General features: G+C 40.4%; 1 protein-coding gene across 1 annotated transcript in view; it reads left to right on the plus strand.

Moving 5' to 3' along the window:
• The window catches only part of CDC42SE2 (CDC42 small effector 2), a 54587-nt gene extending 37071 nt beyond the window's left edge, over positions 1-17516 (plus strand). Inside the window, exons 2-3 of the mRNA XM_007943717.2 lie at positions 12641-12742; positions 17418-17516. Coding sequence (XP_007941908.1) covers positions 12641-12742; positions 17418-17516 — 201 coding nt within the window. The remainder of the gene's footprint in view (positions 1-12640; positions 12743-17417) is intronic.
• Positions 17517-17865: the final 349 nt, after the last annotated feature.

Genomic DNA, 17865 nt, shown 5'->3' on the forward strand with positions numbered 1-17865 from the left:
TCCTATTCACGAGCATGGGATGTTCTTCCATTTATGTAGTTCTCTTATGGTTTCTTGAAGTAGTTTTTTATGGTTTTCTTTGTAGAGGTCTTTTGTGTCCTTGGTAAGATTTATTCCCAAGTATTTTATTTTTTTGGTAGCTATTGTAAACGGTATTGAATTCCTTATTCCTTCTTCAGCAATCTCTTTGTAAAAATACAGTGGTATGCACGATGTCTTCTGATAGTTTGGAGAGGAGGACACAAACTGAGTAGGGAATTATTTTAGAATTGTAGGGCATGAGAAAGAATGAGGACAAGGTAAAATTCTAATGGCAATCAATTAATTAAACATAGTTTATTACTCATACCTGTGTCACACTATGCTTCACATAGTTAAAGTACACAAGTACCCAGTAGGAAGGTATTATATAAGACTGTAAGGGGGTCACTATGAATCAGAATTGACTCGATGGCAGTGAGTTTTGTTTTATTTTAGTAAGAGCCAGAGGAAATTAAATGAATTACATCTTTTTAAGAACTTTATATTATAAAAATTGTCAGCTCTACACAGCACCCAGTTTCAACAGTTATCAGTGTGGGGGCATCTTATTTCATCTGTACTCCTCAATTGGATCATTTCAAAAGAAATTTTAGCCGTAACATTTCATCCAAAAAATGTTCTCAGTATTTATCTCCTAAGATATAAAGATTAAAAAAAAAAAAAAACTGTAATGAAGTGTAGTTGACATACAGTAAACACACATGTAAAGTGTATGATTTGGTAAGTTTTGACATGTCGATGAAATCACCGCTATAATCAAGAGTGAGCGTATTCATCATCCCTGAGGTTCCTCGTGCCGCTTGAATATCTTTCTGTCCCTCACCCCTACCGCCTTCCACAGGCAACCACGGATCTCATTAATGTACATTTCCTAGAATGTTATGTAAATGGAATCATATAGTATGAACCTTTTTTTTTTTAATTGTGATTTGGGTGAATATTTACAGAGCAATTCACTTTCCATACAGCAGTTGACATATACTTTGTCTCATGTCATTGACCACAGTTTACCACAATGCAACAGCTTCTTTCCCACTTCCTCCCCATAGTTACCTCTTCCCAGTGTCCATCCCTCCATACACTCTTGCCCCCTGAGCTGTCTTCCTGTGCATAAGCAGCCCTTCTTTCTCCCATGATTGTTCTCTTCAAGGAGTGTATCTACTTGAGGTAGATGTTTAACTCATATGTCTTTTGTTTGGCTGGTAACCACAGGTGTGGGTTCAATTCCAGACCTGAAGGGCAGCTAGGGGCCATAGTCTCAATGGTTCCACCAGGCTCTATTGGACCAGCAAACCTGGTCCCCCCCTCTTTTTTTTTCCCCTCCAAATGATTTTGATTTTGAGTATGAACCTTTTTTGTCTGGTTTCTCTTACTCAGCAGAATCGTTTTGAGATCTGTCCATGTTGTTGTTGTTGTTATGTGCCGTCAAGTTGGCCCTGACTCATAGCGACCCCTCCTTGGGTTGCTGAGGCAGTATCACTATGGAAGTAGATTGCCCAACCTTCCATCCAAGGAGTGGCTGGTGGGTTTGAACCGCCAGCCTTCTGGTTAGCAGTCAAGTTGTAACACATACCAATTCACACCTTTTTATTACTCATCAAGGACTTTTTACAAAAGATAACTACACGCAAGAATAAATTAATAATGCCTTATCATCTACTATCCAGTCTTTTTCAATTTTACCATTGTCCCATAAATGTATCTTTATAGTTTGTTCAGATCAGGATTCAAACACAGTGCATATAGCCACAAAACCTCTGAGATTAACCTTTCAATTTCTTCTTTCATCTACTCCAAACTATTAGTTCATGATCTTTAATAATGATTTTATTGTAAGGGCAAATAATTCTCTCTAGATACGTCGTGGGAGGGGACCTCTCCTTTAATCCCCTCCACCCTGACACAACTAATCATTCTTCTGTGCTCCCTCGAGTCTTTGACCTTCTACACAATAACAGTTAACAAGAAGTATTCAGATGTTGACAGTCTGCACAAAGTTCCCTGTAAAGGATAAAGGATGTTTCCAGGAAAAACGGTGACTCTTTTTTGCTTCTGACAAAGGTTAATGCACATCACGGCAGAATGCACCACTTCCTGTTTGTCTTTGCACAGGCCTAGCTCTGGAATTCCCCTGTTGCCCGTGATTGAAATCTTGTCTCGATCTTGTATTATTGGTACAGCACACACACCAAAAAAAAGTATGTTATTTTTTAAATGTCCACATTATGCCTGTAAAATGTTAAGTTTTTCATTTTAAAATGTTTCATTATCCTTACGATCTCGGTGTTTGAGTCACTAAGGATGCAATGTTAAAGGAGTGTAATGAATGCCCAGCCCGTGTTCTGGGTCTCCTCTTTTCTGCCTCCTCTGGAATCTTATGTTGATGATCCTTTCATTTGCTTTGCCTTCAGTCTCTCCTCTTTGATTGGATCTTTCCCATCAGAAGTTAATTATGAGCAAGTGTCGCTCTTGTCACAAAGGAAGGCAAAGAAATCTGTCTTCATTTCTTCTGCCTTCTGCTGCTGTCTCTCTCTTCTCCCTGTCCGGGAGGCCATAGTTTTCTGTGGTTGATGCATCACCTCCCAGCTACTCCTCAGTGCGCTCTCGTGTGTTTTCCACTCTTACTGCTGCACTGAGCTGCAGTGCTGAGTCCAGGGAGCACGTGCCAGCATTCATCCTAACTGAACGTACACCAGCTTTCAACTCTGTTGCCTGCTCCCTTCTTGACTCTATTGATACGACACTCCTGGTTTTCCTTCTAGTTTCAGTCTCTTTCTTTTCAGCCTCCTCGATGGCTTATTTTCCTCCACCCAAGCTTGGAAACTTAGCGTTCCTCTGTTCAGTTTTCTCCATAGGAAAGCTCATTAACCCCTACAGACTTGTTATACTGGTACTCTCCGTTTCTTCTCTCTAGTTTAGTCTCTTTCAGAACTCTATATCCAGATATTCAACTTTCCTACCTGAACGTATCATGGATACCTCAAAATCAGCAAGCCTAAAATGGAGTCTTTCATTTTCTCCCTCAAGCTGTTCCCTCCTCCAGTATTATCTATAACCCAGTGAACTACATACACCCCATTCAAATCAGAAATATTAATGAACACTTTTTGTCTCTGTCCCCTTCCTTCTGTCTCTGCTGTTTGAAAAAAAGCAAGTAATCTTTTTTTCCACCTGCATAATAACTTCTTTTGTTCCCCACCAGCCCATTTTCCATCGGTAGCTATTGTGGCCTAACCTTTTTACACACATTTAATCATGTCATTCCCCTGCTTTAAAAGCATTCCAGTGATTTCTCCTTGCTTTTGGGAGGATGTCCATGTGATAGGTCAGTTTGTGTGTCAACTTGGCTGGGCCTGGTTGAGTGGCTGGGCAGCTAGATGTAGTATTCCCCATGATGAGACTGGTAATCAACTCCATGGTGGGATCTATTGTGAGCAGCTTAGGGAATGTGGTCTACTACCTGTATATAAGGAGAAGCTTTGGGGAATGGTCTCTAGCTTGTGGCACACTTGGACCCTGCGTGCAGCCATGCCATTGTTCAGCAGCCTGCCAAGCTCTCCCTATCTTGGGACTTACAATGGACTTGAGTTAATGACCTGCCATGTGGTTTGGTAACATCGGGACTGTGACATTTTATTTGTCGACCTTGGGCTTGTTATCCTCAGCAGCCAGTAGCTGCCTTGAGTGAAGAGAAAGCCTCTAGCTCCAGTGGGCTGGGAGCAGAAGGCAGAGCTGAAGCCCAAGGTCGAGGGGCTTCCACACAGCCCCTAGAGCCTGGCACTTTGAACTTGGACTTAAAGCCTCCAGATTTTAGAAGCATAAACTCCTGTTTGTTAAGGCCATCCCATTTGTGTTATATTCTTGTCAGAGCAGCACAGAGGTAACCAGAACAGTACACTTCAGTCCTTTACATTGAGTACAAAGCCTACGTGATCTGGTTCTTGCCGCCTCCTCCACTTTCATCTTATGTCGCTCTACTCTTTACTGTGCAGCACAGTCCTTTCAGTTCTTGGACAGCCATGAAGGAAGGATGGGAAACTTCTACATTCATATCTACAAAAAACGTTAGATTAGATGGGGCAAAGACCCTTCAGTACTGAAAGTCTGACTCCCAGTTCACTAAAGTTCGTGTCATATTCACTACTTTCAGATACATAAATTCATGGCCAAATGTGATCATTGTAATAGAAGTAAGCTAAAGTCTTCCTTTAACTTCCCTACATCTTAATATATGCCTAGCATCTTTTGAACCCATTTTGTTACCTGCTTTTGTAAAATCTCCTTCATTAATTGGAATAAGTGTTTGTTATATTATTATTAGGTGACACAATAGTTAAGCTCATAGCTGCTAACTGAAAAGTCAGTGGTTCAAGCCCACCAGCCACTCAGTGAGAAAAATCTGCTCTCATAAAGATTGCATCCTAGGAAACCGAATGGGGCACTTCTACTCTATCACACGGGATTGCCATTAGTCGGTATTGACTTGACAGCACCCAACAATATCATTATTTATGAGTGTGTGCTAATATTAATACCCCTCTTTCACGGGCACATTGATGTAAAGACAGACCAACAAACAAGTAGAATTCATTCATTAATTCATTCAAGAAACAGTTTCTTGGTGGGATGGGTGGTGCCTTGAGTGCATCATGGTGAGTTTTCTACCAACACCATCCTGCAGCAACTTGATGGCTATAACAGTTAACATGCAGATGTAGGCAAAGTAGCTTCGTGCTAATCCCCAGACAGACTTCTGGAGGACATGATGCAGATTCAGAGTTGTTAGACGTTGCTTCTGCGTGTTCCCAGGGCAAAGGAGGGTCAAGATTCCAGTGGCCTGGAAGTAGTCCTGATTCTTGAAAATACACCAGTCCCTTGCCTGCTCAGGAGGCCCTCCTGCTGAACCCATGGCTTCCCTCTGCACATGAGAAGCAGTTGTCCCTGCAGGTTGGCTGCACAAGACCTTAGAAAAATTGCAGTCCTTCTAGTGCCACTGTCCCGTGGAACTTAACTGCTACCCTTTCTATTTAACCGAGAGGCTTACCCTTTTCTGTTCACATCTGGAGTGTGCCAAGACCCAAGTAGCCTCCATGTCTACCCTTCAGTAGGTGTCTTACTGGTGAAAGGGCTCCAACAATTTTTCCTGCGTGGGGGCTGAGAAAATTCACATCTTCTGATGGCACAGATCGATTTGTGCCATCTGAACAAACATAAATAGCTTTATAATAAGGCACATTTAAAGGAAATATAACTATATAATCAAGGAGAAAGAAAGGCATAGCTACTCGCAGTGCATTTGATTGCTAACCAGAAGGCTGGAGGTTCAAACCTACCAGCCAATCCATGGAAGGAAGATGGGGCAGTCTACTTCTGTAAAGATGTGCTGCCTCAGAAACCCAGTGGGGGTCACTGTAAGTCAGAGTCAACTCGATGGCAGTGGATTTGGTTTGGTTTTTAGGTGGGTCATCAAGTGTCCAGTTATGGTTCGGGAGACTTTGTATACAGCATCTAACCAGCAACAGGCAAGAAAAAAGTATCAGGAAACCAGCACACTGCAAATAAAGTACAAAAGTTAAAGACCATAGACAAATGATCTGAGCCCTCACTTGGTTTTCTAACGTCATTGTAACCTGAAATATTGATATGATCCCATAGAGCAGGGCCCTAAAAAACAGGTTGAATTTCTCCTCAACCATTTAGGGAAGACTTGAAGCAACTCAATTTGAAGAAGTAAAGGAATGATGATATTTTGCTCCCTAATATTACAAATTCACACAGTAGACAGTTTTGAGAGAGAGAAAAGAAAACCTATAATAAAAATTCTCAAAAAGATTTGATAATGTTGCTACATGATCTGGTAATAAGAAAGAACTCCTGAAATATAATCATAATTGGTGAATAACATTCTGTGTTACTTTGTTGTTGTTGTTATGTGCCGTCGAGTCAGACCTGACTCATAGCGACCCCTCCTTGGGTTTTGGAGGCAGTATCAGTACGGAAGTAGATTGCCCCATCTTCCTTCCGAGGAGTGGCTGGTGGATTTGAACCACCAGGGCTTCTGGTTAGCAGTCAAGTGCCTTAGGCACTATGCTACAAGAGCTCCCATCTTTGGTACTAGTGCTAGAAAAAATCACTGATCTAAAGCAGACTTTAGCGAACTGTTGGTCATGGGCCACACCCAGCCTGCTACCTATCTGGCTTGCTTGTTTTTACACGGTTTGTGTGTGTGTGTGTGGTGAAAGTATATGTAATAAAACATTTGCCAATTCAACAATTTTTATTGTACAATTTAAGGACATTAATTACATTCTGCCAAGTACTTTTGTAAGTAAGTTTTTACTGGAACACAGCCACTCTCGTTTGATTATGTATCATCTGTGACTGTTTTCTCGCACTACAACAGCAGAGTTGAGTAGTTGCAACAGAGACTATATGGTCTGCAAACCAAAAATATTTACTATCTGGTCTTTAAAAAAAAAAGGTTGTGGTATCCTTAAGATCAAGTGGAGTCATTTTTCAGTACAATGAAATTATAAAGAGATAAGAAAATCATTCATAAAAATATAAATTCCTTGACTACTAACTGAAAGGTTGGGGGTTCAAACCCACTCAGAGGCACCTGATGATCTATCTGCTTCCAGAAGGTCACAGCCTTGAAAACCCTGCTGGACAGTTTTCTGCATACAAAACCAAAGAACCAAACTCACTGCCATTGAGTTGTGACAGTGGTAGTGAAGGTTGTATGTCAACTTGGCTGTAGTTTTGAGTGGCTGGGCAGCGGGACATAGTGATTCCTCATAATAAGATTGTAATCATCTCCGTGGTAAAATCTGCTAGGAGCAGCTATGTAGTTGGCTTTGAGGTGTGGCCTGCTTCCAGTATATAAGGAGAGGCTTTGAGAACGGCCTCTAGCTTTTTGGCATGCTTGGATCCTGCTTTTAGCTGAGTCTCTATCCAGTGGGTTCAGCAGCCTCAGCAGCCAGTAGCTGCATGAGTCAGAAAAAACCTCCAGCTCTATTGGGCCTAGAACAGGAGGCAGAGCTAAAGCCCAAGGTTGAGGGACCTTCACCCAGCCCCTAGAGCTGTCACTTCAAACTCGGGCTTCTAGCCTCCTAAGCTATAAGAACAAATCCCTGTTTGTTAAAGCTGTCCACTTGTGGTATGTCTGTTATAGCAGCACTAAGGAGCCAAGACACCAACTCATAGTGACCCCCATTGTGTGTCCAAGGCTATAAATTTTCATGGAAGCGGTCTGCCCCATCTGTCTCCCACAGAGTGGCTGGTAGGTTCAAACCACTGACCTATCGGTTAGCGGCCCATTGCCTTAATCACTCCACCACTTCTGCGGAGCAGCTGGTGGGTTCTGTCAGCATTCTTATTAGCAGTCAGATTCCTTAGGCACTGTACCACCAGAGATCCTTTTAGATAAATACACAATATGCATATGGTGTTCACATATATAGGACGTTGTTGTTGTTGTTGTTATGTGCCATCGAGTCAGCCCTGACTCATAGCGACCCCTCCTTGGGTTGCCAAAGCAGTATCACTACGGAAGTAGATTGCCCAGTCTTCCTTCCGAGGAGTGGCTGGTGGGTTTGAACCGCCAGCCTTCTGGTTAGCAGTCAAGTGCCTTAGGCACTGTGCTACCAGAGCTCCTGTATAGGACATAGATCATCAAATATCCATATAACAGGAGCTTCAGGAATAGCAAACAAAAAGGAACACAGGGAGCAATATCAAAGAAATAATAGAAGAAAACTACTAAGATGTAGAAAAACCTGTTTCCAGATAGATAAGTATCACCATGTGCCATACCAAAAATCAAATTGCAATTGTATTACTTAGAAATAATGGAAAATATGAGAACTTCTCAATAAAACTAGAAATCATTGGAAAGAAAAAACAACAAACTTAAAAGTAGCCCTGTGTCATCACCGAACTTGAGAATGAAGAAAATAGATATTTCACAGGAAAAACATCAGGCTTGCTTTTGGCTTCTGATGTGCAAAAGCTTACAAGTCTGAAAGAGTATACTGACCCTGAGGAAAAATAGAACTGCAATCCAAAAATCTTAACCCCCAAGCATGATATGTCAGAGCAAAGTCTTTTTTTTTTTTTCCAAAAGTTCCAGTAGCTTATCTTCTTTGATTATTTCTAAGCCAGTTCGCTAAGGAAGAACCTAACAAAATGAAATTTAATCAGAAGAAGATCGACAGGTGTGAGAGGAATGTGAAGGAGTAGTAAACAATGAATCAGGTAAATTTATAGTTAAGTCTAAATGACGTTGATGCCATGCTCATGCATTAGAGGATATGCTGCATTACTTTAAATAGTAAGAATAAAATAACAGATTGAAAGTTAATTTTAGATGATAATAAATAAAACCCAGAAGTTGAGGTGGGGCAAAGTAAAGACTAAAGTTGTACTAAAAGTCTCAGTTTGGTCATTAACAGGAGGTAGAGTAGGAATGGAGAGGCAATAATTTGATAAAGGTATATGTTTGAGTTAACATATGTGGAAATTATGTAGAACTTTCTCAATTCCAGTATGGGGGGAAATAATGGAAAGGAATAGAAAGAGAATTCTGCAAATTAAGGCATGTCCACAAAATCTTAGTATATTCCCTAAATCAGAGATTTTTCACATCATACCCTGTGGCAATACAGTACAAAAGTTACCCAATGATTATAGATTACCAGGAAAGAAAGAGAGAATGAACCACTTGGGAAATAAACTATTTTTTTATTTGTGATTTATGTGAAAGTTTACAGAGCAAATTCTTTTTCCATTTAATAGTTCATACACATTTTGGTTTGTGACATTGATTGCAATCCCCATAATGTAACAGCTCTCTTCTTGCTTCTTCCCTGTGATTACCTTTTCCCTGTATCTTTCTTTACTATGCATTTCTCTGAGCTTTCTCCCAGGGAAAATACTGCCTTTTTGATCTCCCATGGTTGATTATTCTAAGGATTGTCCCTACCTGATGTAAATATTGAGCTCGTAGGCCTGTCTCTTGTTTGGCTGGAAGTCAACCCACAGGAGTGAGTTCATTTCCAGGCCTGAAGGTGACTTGGGGCCACAGGCTCAGGGATTTCACCAGTCTCTGTCAGACCAATAAGCCTGGTCGGTCCTTCTTATGATCTTAAAAAGAAGCTATTTTTCTACCCAGAGGGAATGAGTCACTGGACCTGTGGGCCCAGGACCATAGTCCCAGGGAACATCAAGCTCAATTGACATAACATACTACACAAAGCATTGTTCTACATCCTACTTTGGCAGGTAGCAACTAGGATCTTAAAAGCTTGCAAGCAGCTATCTAGATGCAACTGTGGGTCTCTTCTTGTCCAGAGCAAAGAAGAATGAAGAAAACCAAACATTCATGGAAGCAGTTAGTCCAAGGGACTGGTACACCGTGCAGTCCTCAGCGTATACGACTAAGAGACCAGAAGTAGATGGTGCCTGGCTACCACTGTCAACCACTCAGAGGGGGATCTATGTAGGAGATCCTGGATAGAGTGGGAGAGCCATGTGGAACAAAACTCAAAATTATTTAAAAAAAATAAAAAGGGACCAGGTTTGCTGGTCTGATAGAGCCTGATGGAACCCCTAAGACTGTGGCCCCTAGCTGTCCTTCAGGTCTGGAACTGAACGCACTCCTGTGGCTTCTAGCCAAACAAAAGACAGGCATATGAGCTGAACATTTACTGTATCTGTTTACTGTATCTATGTACCAGGTAGATACACTTCTTGGAAAGATCAGTCATGGTAGAATAGAAGGGCTGTATGCACAGGGACATAGCTCGGGTCAGGAGTGCACAGATAGATGGACACTGGGAAGAGGTAGCTATGGGGAGGAAGTGGGAGGGGAGCTGTTGCATTGGGGTAAATTATAGTCAATGTCATGAGACAAAGTGTATGTGAGCTGCTGTATGGAAAGTGAATTTGCTCTGTGAACTTTCACCCAAATCACAATTTGGTGGGGGGGAAGCTATTTTTTAAATCCTTAAATTAGCAAATCAAAATTAAAATTGTGTTACTTAGAAATAATGGGAGACAGAACTTCTCAATAAAACTTACAAGATGAAGTTAAATACATACTCATACCAAAATGTGTACCTAATTAAACAAGAAAGCCAGAAAAAAAAAAAAAAAGAAGTATTTTACTTTAAAAACTAGGAAAAGTGCAATAAAATTTATAAAAGTAAAAATTTATTATAAAAGAATATTGATAGTGGAATTCATAAAACTAAAGCTAGTTCTTTCAGAAGATGAAAAAAGTAAGTAAATGAATCCCTAGCAACTGAAAGAAATCAATACAATTATATGAGACTATTACAAAGCCTAGGAGCTCTGGTAGCATAGTGCCTAAGGCACTTGACTGCTAACCAGAAGGCTGGCGGTTCAAACCCACCAGCCGCTCCTCGGAAGGAGAGTTGGGCATTCCTACTTCCATAGCGATACTGCCTCGGAAACCCAAGGAGGGGTCGCTATGAATCGGGGCCGACTCAATGGCAAATAACAACAACATGCCAAACTAACAAACAAATAATTTTTATTTATATTAAATAAATGCATAAAGAGGGATGAATATGTGTGTATGTGTGTAAGTATGTATAAACTCTTGTTTCTTTAAGTGTGTAAGTTGGGTTTTATTTCCTCTCCTTGTAAGTCTGTGAATTGATGAGGAAAGTTACTATCATGTTAGTATTTTTATTTGTGGATGAATATCTAATTTTTTCAAAGAAACAAAGCATAGTTGCTGTGGAGTCAAAGTGGCACTGTACTTCATAGGGTTTTTAATGGCTGATTTTTTCAGAAGCTGATTTCTAGGCCGTTCTTCTGAGGTACCTATGAGTGGACTCTTAACTGTTTATACCACCCAGGGACTCCACTGTGTGTAGATACAGGGCTATTTAAATTCATAGAGAAAAGTCTGGAAGGCGGTAAAACAAAGTTAACAGGCATTGGGGGAGATAGTTTTTACTTTCTCTTAAAAAATGTTCTTGAGGAATATTAAGAATATTTGAGTATGAAAAAATATCCAAGGAAGAGTAAAAAAGAAAGCATAAAGCAAGATTGTTAAATTAATTTAGGAAATGCTAATTAAACTAGCTTATGACCTTAGAGCTCTGGTGGCACTGTGGTTAAAGCATTGGGCTGCTAACCAGAAGGTCGGCCACTCTGCAGGAAAAGGTGAGGTGGTCTGCTTCTGTAAAGATTTACAGCCCTGGAAACCCCATGAGGCAGTTCTACTCTGTCCTGCACGGTCACTAGGAGTCGGAATCGACTTGATGGCAGTGGATTGAGTTGGGTTTGGTGTGAGTTGTTATATTGATAAGGCAAAAGCATTTGAATAAAAACAAGTTAGAGAAGTGCTGAAATAGTATGCTGTTACTAAAGTAACTAGTATACTGATTTTTTAAATATGCACAAGAACTCTTTGTTTTTGTGACTTTTGGAAAATCATATTCTAACCCCAAAGAGCTGTCAGTTGGATCTATCTTGATACATTTTTTGGGTTTATCAAGAGCATACTAACATTTCAGTAGATGTAAACATAAAATACTGTGTTTAAAGATAACCTAATCCAACAAGTTTATAACTTGCTTTCATTTTGATGCAAGCTGCCATTTCAGGAGCAGTAGACTGCTGAGGAAGAGTAAGCCAGGATGAGCACAGCTGGTGTTAGAACAGCAACCCAGCCCATGCGGCTGGCCTCTGCTGTTGGACTGCAGTATCTGTGGGGTCATGGAAAACTTGGGTCTAACATGAGATAACAAGCATCTCTGGAAAAATCTCAGATGATCTGTGAAACACCGCAGCAGTGTATAGCAGTACCTCGGATGAGGTGGTTGGGCACAGTGACGGGCAGGAACTCTAGTGAGGACCTAATTTACTGGGAAACAGAGACTAGTACAGTTTTAAGGGTGGTTGTCAAGGATGTGGAAGAGTTAAGAAGCCCCCTCCCCCTCATTGATTGAGTTTGCACTAGTGCTTCCTTACCAGGCTGAACAGACCAGAAAACAGTGACTAGACTAAGACCACATCTCCCCTGTGCAGGGTGGCTGACTGCGAGGTTCATTCCAGTATGGCAGGATAGTTGACTGCACTGCAAGTAATGACATTACATCAAAATACAATCAGTTTTTTTAATGATGAAAGGTAGAAAGCAATGTTTAAAATCAGAACATTATGTTCAAGTCTCACTGTATTCATTGCTAATGATAATTGGTGACTAATGATATTTTCACATTTGCCTCTGTTTTTAAAGAGTGAAAAAAAAAAAACACTTTTAAAAGAGTGATTATTATATAAATATGTGGATGGCCAAAGCTAGATCAAATAATATTTTAAGTTCTAAATACTAATCTATTATTTTGTTTTATCATTTTCTTGTGTGTATATGTATATTTCCTCTGGGGATTTCATCATAAAAGGTAATTGTAACAAGTCAAGAGTTAGGATTTTTGTGTCCTGGGCAAATTTATTATATTATTAAATGAAGTTACCATTCATAGTGCATAAATCCATCAGAGATCTTTTGTTAATATATAATAATGATCAATTTTTCATCATGTTATTCCCCATATTTTAGAAAAGACGAAGGCGGATTGACCGAAGTATGATTGGAGAGCCAACAAACTTTGTACACACGGCTCATGTAGGATCAGGAGACCTGTTCAGTGGGATGAACTCTGTAAGTATGTGGGTGGATCATGCAGATTGGGTCGTGGACCATAGTCATACATTGTGAGACTGATATATGCATGTTTTTAATGGTAACACTGTGCTAAATGAATTTATTGACATCAAGTATGAATATATAATGTGAGCATTGACGTGAATGATGAAAAATTATTTTTTCATCTAAAATAGTCATTTGCCACGTTATTTATTTATTACTATACTGTAAGTTCTTGCTCACTAAGCTGAGGATTCGAATTTGCACATACTCCTTTAGGGCAAGGTAGCAAAGATCTGTCATATTGTCAGGCTATGAAGAACTAGGAGTAAGGAAGGAAACCCATTTGTTGTCTTTTAGATAGAGGTTTCAGTGAATTTCAGAACAGATTTAGATTTACTCAGCTGACCTCTTTTATTCCATAATCTTCATCTAAACCCAAAACCAAAGCAACTGCCATCCAGTCGATTCTGACTCATAGTGACCCCCACAGGGTTTCCAAGGATGTATGTCTTTACAGTTTGAAAGGAAGGTTGGGCAATCTGCTTCTGTAGTGATACTGCCCCAGAAACCCAAGGAGGGGTCTATGAGTTGGATCTGACTCGACTGCACATAACAGCAACAACATGTCTTTACAGAGTAGATTGCCTCATCTTCCTCCCATGGAACAGCTGGTGGGTTTGAACCACCAGCTTTCTGCTTATTAGCAGCCAAATGCCTTAACCCACAGTGACACTGGAGCTCATATTTTTTCATCTAAGAGCTCTGGTGGTGTAGTACCTAAGGCATTTGACTTCAAACCAGAAGGCTGGCAGTTCAAACCACCAGCCACTCCTCAGAAGGAAGGTTGGGCAATCTACTTCCATAGCGAGACCGCCTCGGAAACCCAAGGGAGGGGTCAGTCGCTATGAGTCAGGTCCGACTTAACGGCAGTGCGTTTGGTTTGGTTTTGGTAGTGTAGTATTACAGAAGCACCACCAGATGGGGATTCTTGGGGTGACTCTGCCTCACTTTTGCCCTTACGCCACTAAACACCAAGGGTTTCTGGTTCCCTGTTTTTGAAGTAAGCGGGTGTGTGTGTCTACATTATCCCCAAAGTGCTTGGGAACAGAAAGCCAGTAAGGCTTTGTAAACACAAATCGTGACCCATTGTATACTCACTTACTGGACAGCATTAACAACAGACTTCACAAGAAAACAGGAACTTCTAAGATAGGTAGATGGATATCCTGGATACCACAAACAAGTTTGTCACTGCAGTTACTAGGTAAGCAAAGGAATGACATTTGTTGCTTCCTGGAAAGGAAACAGCTTGTTTGTTTAAAATCTGTAGGAAAAGTACTATGTTTCACTTGACTGCTTTTGTGGAAATATAAGAGGTGTCATATTCCTGTCCAAATAAAATTCAATAGCTTTTGTTTCCTGGATCAGCATGGAGTAAAGAAACCAAAGGGGACCCTTTAGTTTTGTTACTGTGGTTATTACATTGTACATGTAATGAGTGGTTTCAAATTTATTATATATGTGGGATTTTAATTTCTTTCTCATTGATAAATGTCTTTTTCTCCACTTCTCTTTTTTTTAAATTTACCTGTATATGAAGAATCAACCTTCTAAATCTTGTTTATGACCCTTTCAGAATTTCCTTTAAGATTCCTATCTGGCATTTTTCCTCAACTAAATGTCTGTGACTGGTGTACTTAATTTTTTTGCTTGCCATAAATTTAGGTAGAATTTTATAACTCTACTTCTCAGGGCTACCATGTCGGCTCCTTCAGCGCAGCTCAGAGGCAGGATCAAGGTGGGACCCCAGCTACTGTAGAGTACCCCCCTGCAGTCTCTAGGCAGCCTTCTCTGCTTACTGAAAGGCATATTTTCTGCAGTGTTTTCACTCTTTAGAACCGAATGTGTCTCTCAGCAGGTTTTTTGTAGTCATCTCATGCGTTAGTTGGTCGTCTTGAATAGGATACTCCGCACCCCCACCCCCACAGAACACCGAGCTCTTGCCATTAGGCAGGGAACGTTCAGTTGCTGTGTGGGTCGCTGATAGTTCTAAAGTGTACAGGCCTGGTCTAGTGAGAGAAACGATGTTCTTCATTGCAATTTAAGTACAAATAAGACAAAACCATAAACAGATAATGCCATTTATCCAGAGCAAATATTTTATCTTAAGTGTTATCTAGCCTTAGGAAACAGGCAGCTAGTATTTGTGAACATGACTTGATGTGTGTGAAACAGATGACTTATACTTTCTTCCCCCTCAAATATAATATCTTGTTCTTCCCAAGAGTACATTCCATACTGACTTCTTGCCCAGAAAAGATTTTGTGACCCTTCAGTAATATAACTCTTCTGTGTTAAAAGTTAGAAACCCTTAACAACAGCAACAACATTGTGTTAAAATACTGTCTATCCACCATCACAGTAATACATTCCATCTCAACACTAACAAATCTGTCCTGAAAGAAGTTGCAGCCAGGATGCTTCTTGGAAGTGAGAATAACCAGACTTCATATCACCTACTTTGATCATTTGTGAGAAGGGACCATTCCCTGGAGAAGGATATCATGCTTGGTGAAGTGGAGGGTCCTTAAAAAAGGGGAAGGCCCTCAACAAGATGGATTGACACAGTGGCTGCAGCGATGGGCTCGGGTGTAGCAAGGACTGTGAAGTTGGCACAGGACCAGGCAGTGTTTTGTTCTGTTGTACATGGGTCGCTGTGAGTCAGCACCAACTCAACGGCACTTAACAACAGCACCGTTAAAATATTGTCTATCCGTCATCTTGATACACATTCCATCTCAGTACCAAGGAGTTTCTTATTAGTATAGAGACTAGATCATTTAGTTTGAAATTGAACAATGTCAATGCTTATTTTCCTTCTTAGAATCTACATCATGTTAAGGATACACGATGTAAAAATACTAAGGTGACGTTGTTTTTGTTGCTTTTTAAATAGGCCTGAAATATCTATAAAACATCTATGAAAGCTATAGAAGTTGTGTTAGGTGGGAAGTTAGTTGGTACCAGGCATGAGGTCAAGTTTGTGCCGCTTAACATGATGCTCCTTATAAAGGGGAAAATAGTAACAGTACTGGCAGCATGTGGCAGGCTGTGACTTCCTCACACTGTGCATTAAATGAGCAAGTTCACTTAAAAAGTAGGCCTATAGATTTCTTTTTCTTAATCTTTCATCTAGAGTAGCTCTAGGATCAGTATTAAATGTAGATGGTGTTGCAGTAACACCTCATTATCTGATGACACTGGAGCAAGATGTTCCACATCAGTAAATCAGCAGATCATTAAAAATGTACCCATTTTAGAGCTAAAACTTTTTCTCATTTAAATTCTTTTGGATCCATATAAAACACATATTTTATGTTTTGCCCTTCTCTTTTATTCAAATATATTCATATCCAGCTTTATTCCAAAAATAACTTGTTGTTGTTGTTATGTGCTGTCGAGTCGGACCCAACTCATAGCGACCTCTCCTTGGGTTTCCGAGGCAGTATCACAACGGAAGGAGATTACCCAGACTTCCTTCCAAGGAGTGGCTGGTGGGTTTGAACCACCAGCCTTCTGGTTAGCAGTCAAGTACTTTAGGCACTATGCTACCAGAGCTCCTAAAAATAACTTAGGCAAGTCTTTTTACTTTACTGATTCAGAATCATTCATCCTAAGCACCTAGCACATCATGCTTTATATGACAATAAGTGCTCAGTAAGTATCTGATAAATTAATGGATGGAGGATGCCCCCTTCCCCCAGCCCCCCGAGTCGTAGAAGTGTGAAGGGCCCTTTGAGCCGATGCCTGTATGATACTGCACTAGACGGCCAGGGCTTCCTGACTTCTCTGTTAGGACATCACCTCCAAAATCATCTTGATTTTTCAAACTATCCAGCCTGATTATCTCATTCTGCTTCCCAACTGCTTCCAGTCTATAGCAATTAAGATTGGAATAGTAATGATACAATAAAAGGACTTTACAGTTTGCAGATGGCTTTACATGCCTTTGTTTCAGCAAACATCTGGTGAGTATCTCTTATGAATTCAGTACTATTCTAGAATCTGGGGCTATTTTAAAAAGTAAGAAAATAACTCAGCATTTATATATCTCAGTCTATAAGAAAATAGCCCAGATATGAAGGCTGATATTCAGAGAGAATAATATTAATATCTAAACCTGTATGACAGTACAAGTCTTTGGACTCTTAGACTCCTTTTGCAGTTATCAGATGATGTTAAGACTGTATCAAGTATGTACATTTTACCACATAGATTTTTAAGATTTACCCCTGACTGGTCCAGTTTCATTCATGCTTCTTTCCTTGTTTCTGATTCTAGTCTAATGGAGATGATCATGTATGGGAGGTGTCTTGAGGTTGAGGAACAGAAAGTTAAGTTTGTATTTTGATTGTTGTTGAAATGTTAGCAAGTGCCTTATGAATTATAAAGCAGGTTTTTCTTTTAGTAACTGATGTAGAGAAAGTAGGGAGAAGAAGGAGTTGTGACCAAAAAAATGTTTCCATTACTAACCTCACCATTTGCCCTTCTAACCCCCCAAAAGTGTAAGTGCACTCTTAAGAAATGCCCTTCTTAAAGAAAAGCAACCCACTAAACTGAGGAAAGAACCTCTTATTTGCATTTGACTTAGTTCCTGACTTCATACTCTGTTTTTGTCTTCTTATAGGTTAGCTCCATTCAGAACCAGATGCAGTCCAAGGGAGGCTACGGAGGCGGCATGGCTGCCAACGTGCAGATGCAGCTCGTGGACACAAAGGCCGGATAGCCCAGGGAGCCTCCCGTGAGTACCTCAGGGCTGGCCTTGCACAGCCAGCACCACAGATAGCCTTAGTTAAGCATTGGGGTTCTTTGACTTACTTATTTTTAAGTTGTGAACTTAATGGAAAAGGCAGAAATAACTTTACTTAGCCATGTCTTTCAAAGGGTGATGCTAGGCAATTCCTGTATTTTGAATATTAATTTTAGGTTGCTCTTTCCTCATAAAAAGGAGCTCAGGTGGTATAGTGGGTGAGAATTTGGCTAATAAGCAGAGGCAGGAGTTCAAACCCACCAGCTGCTCTGCAGGAGGAAGATGGGGCAATCTACTTCTGTAAATATGTACCACCTTGAAAACC

The sequence above is a fragment of the Orycteropus afer genome, unplaced genomic scaffold (assembly GCF_000298275.1).
Source record: "Orycteropus afer afer isolate SDZICR_OR568_19922 unplaced genomic scaffold, OryAfe1.0 scaffold00112, whole genome shotgun sequence".
NCBI lineage: Eukaryota > Metazoa > Chordata > Mammalia > Tubulidentata > Orycteropodidae > Orycteropus > Orycteropus afer.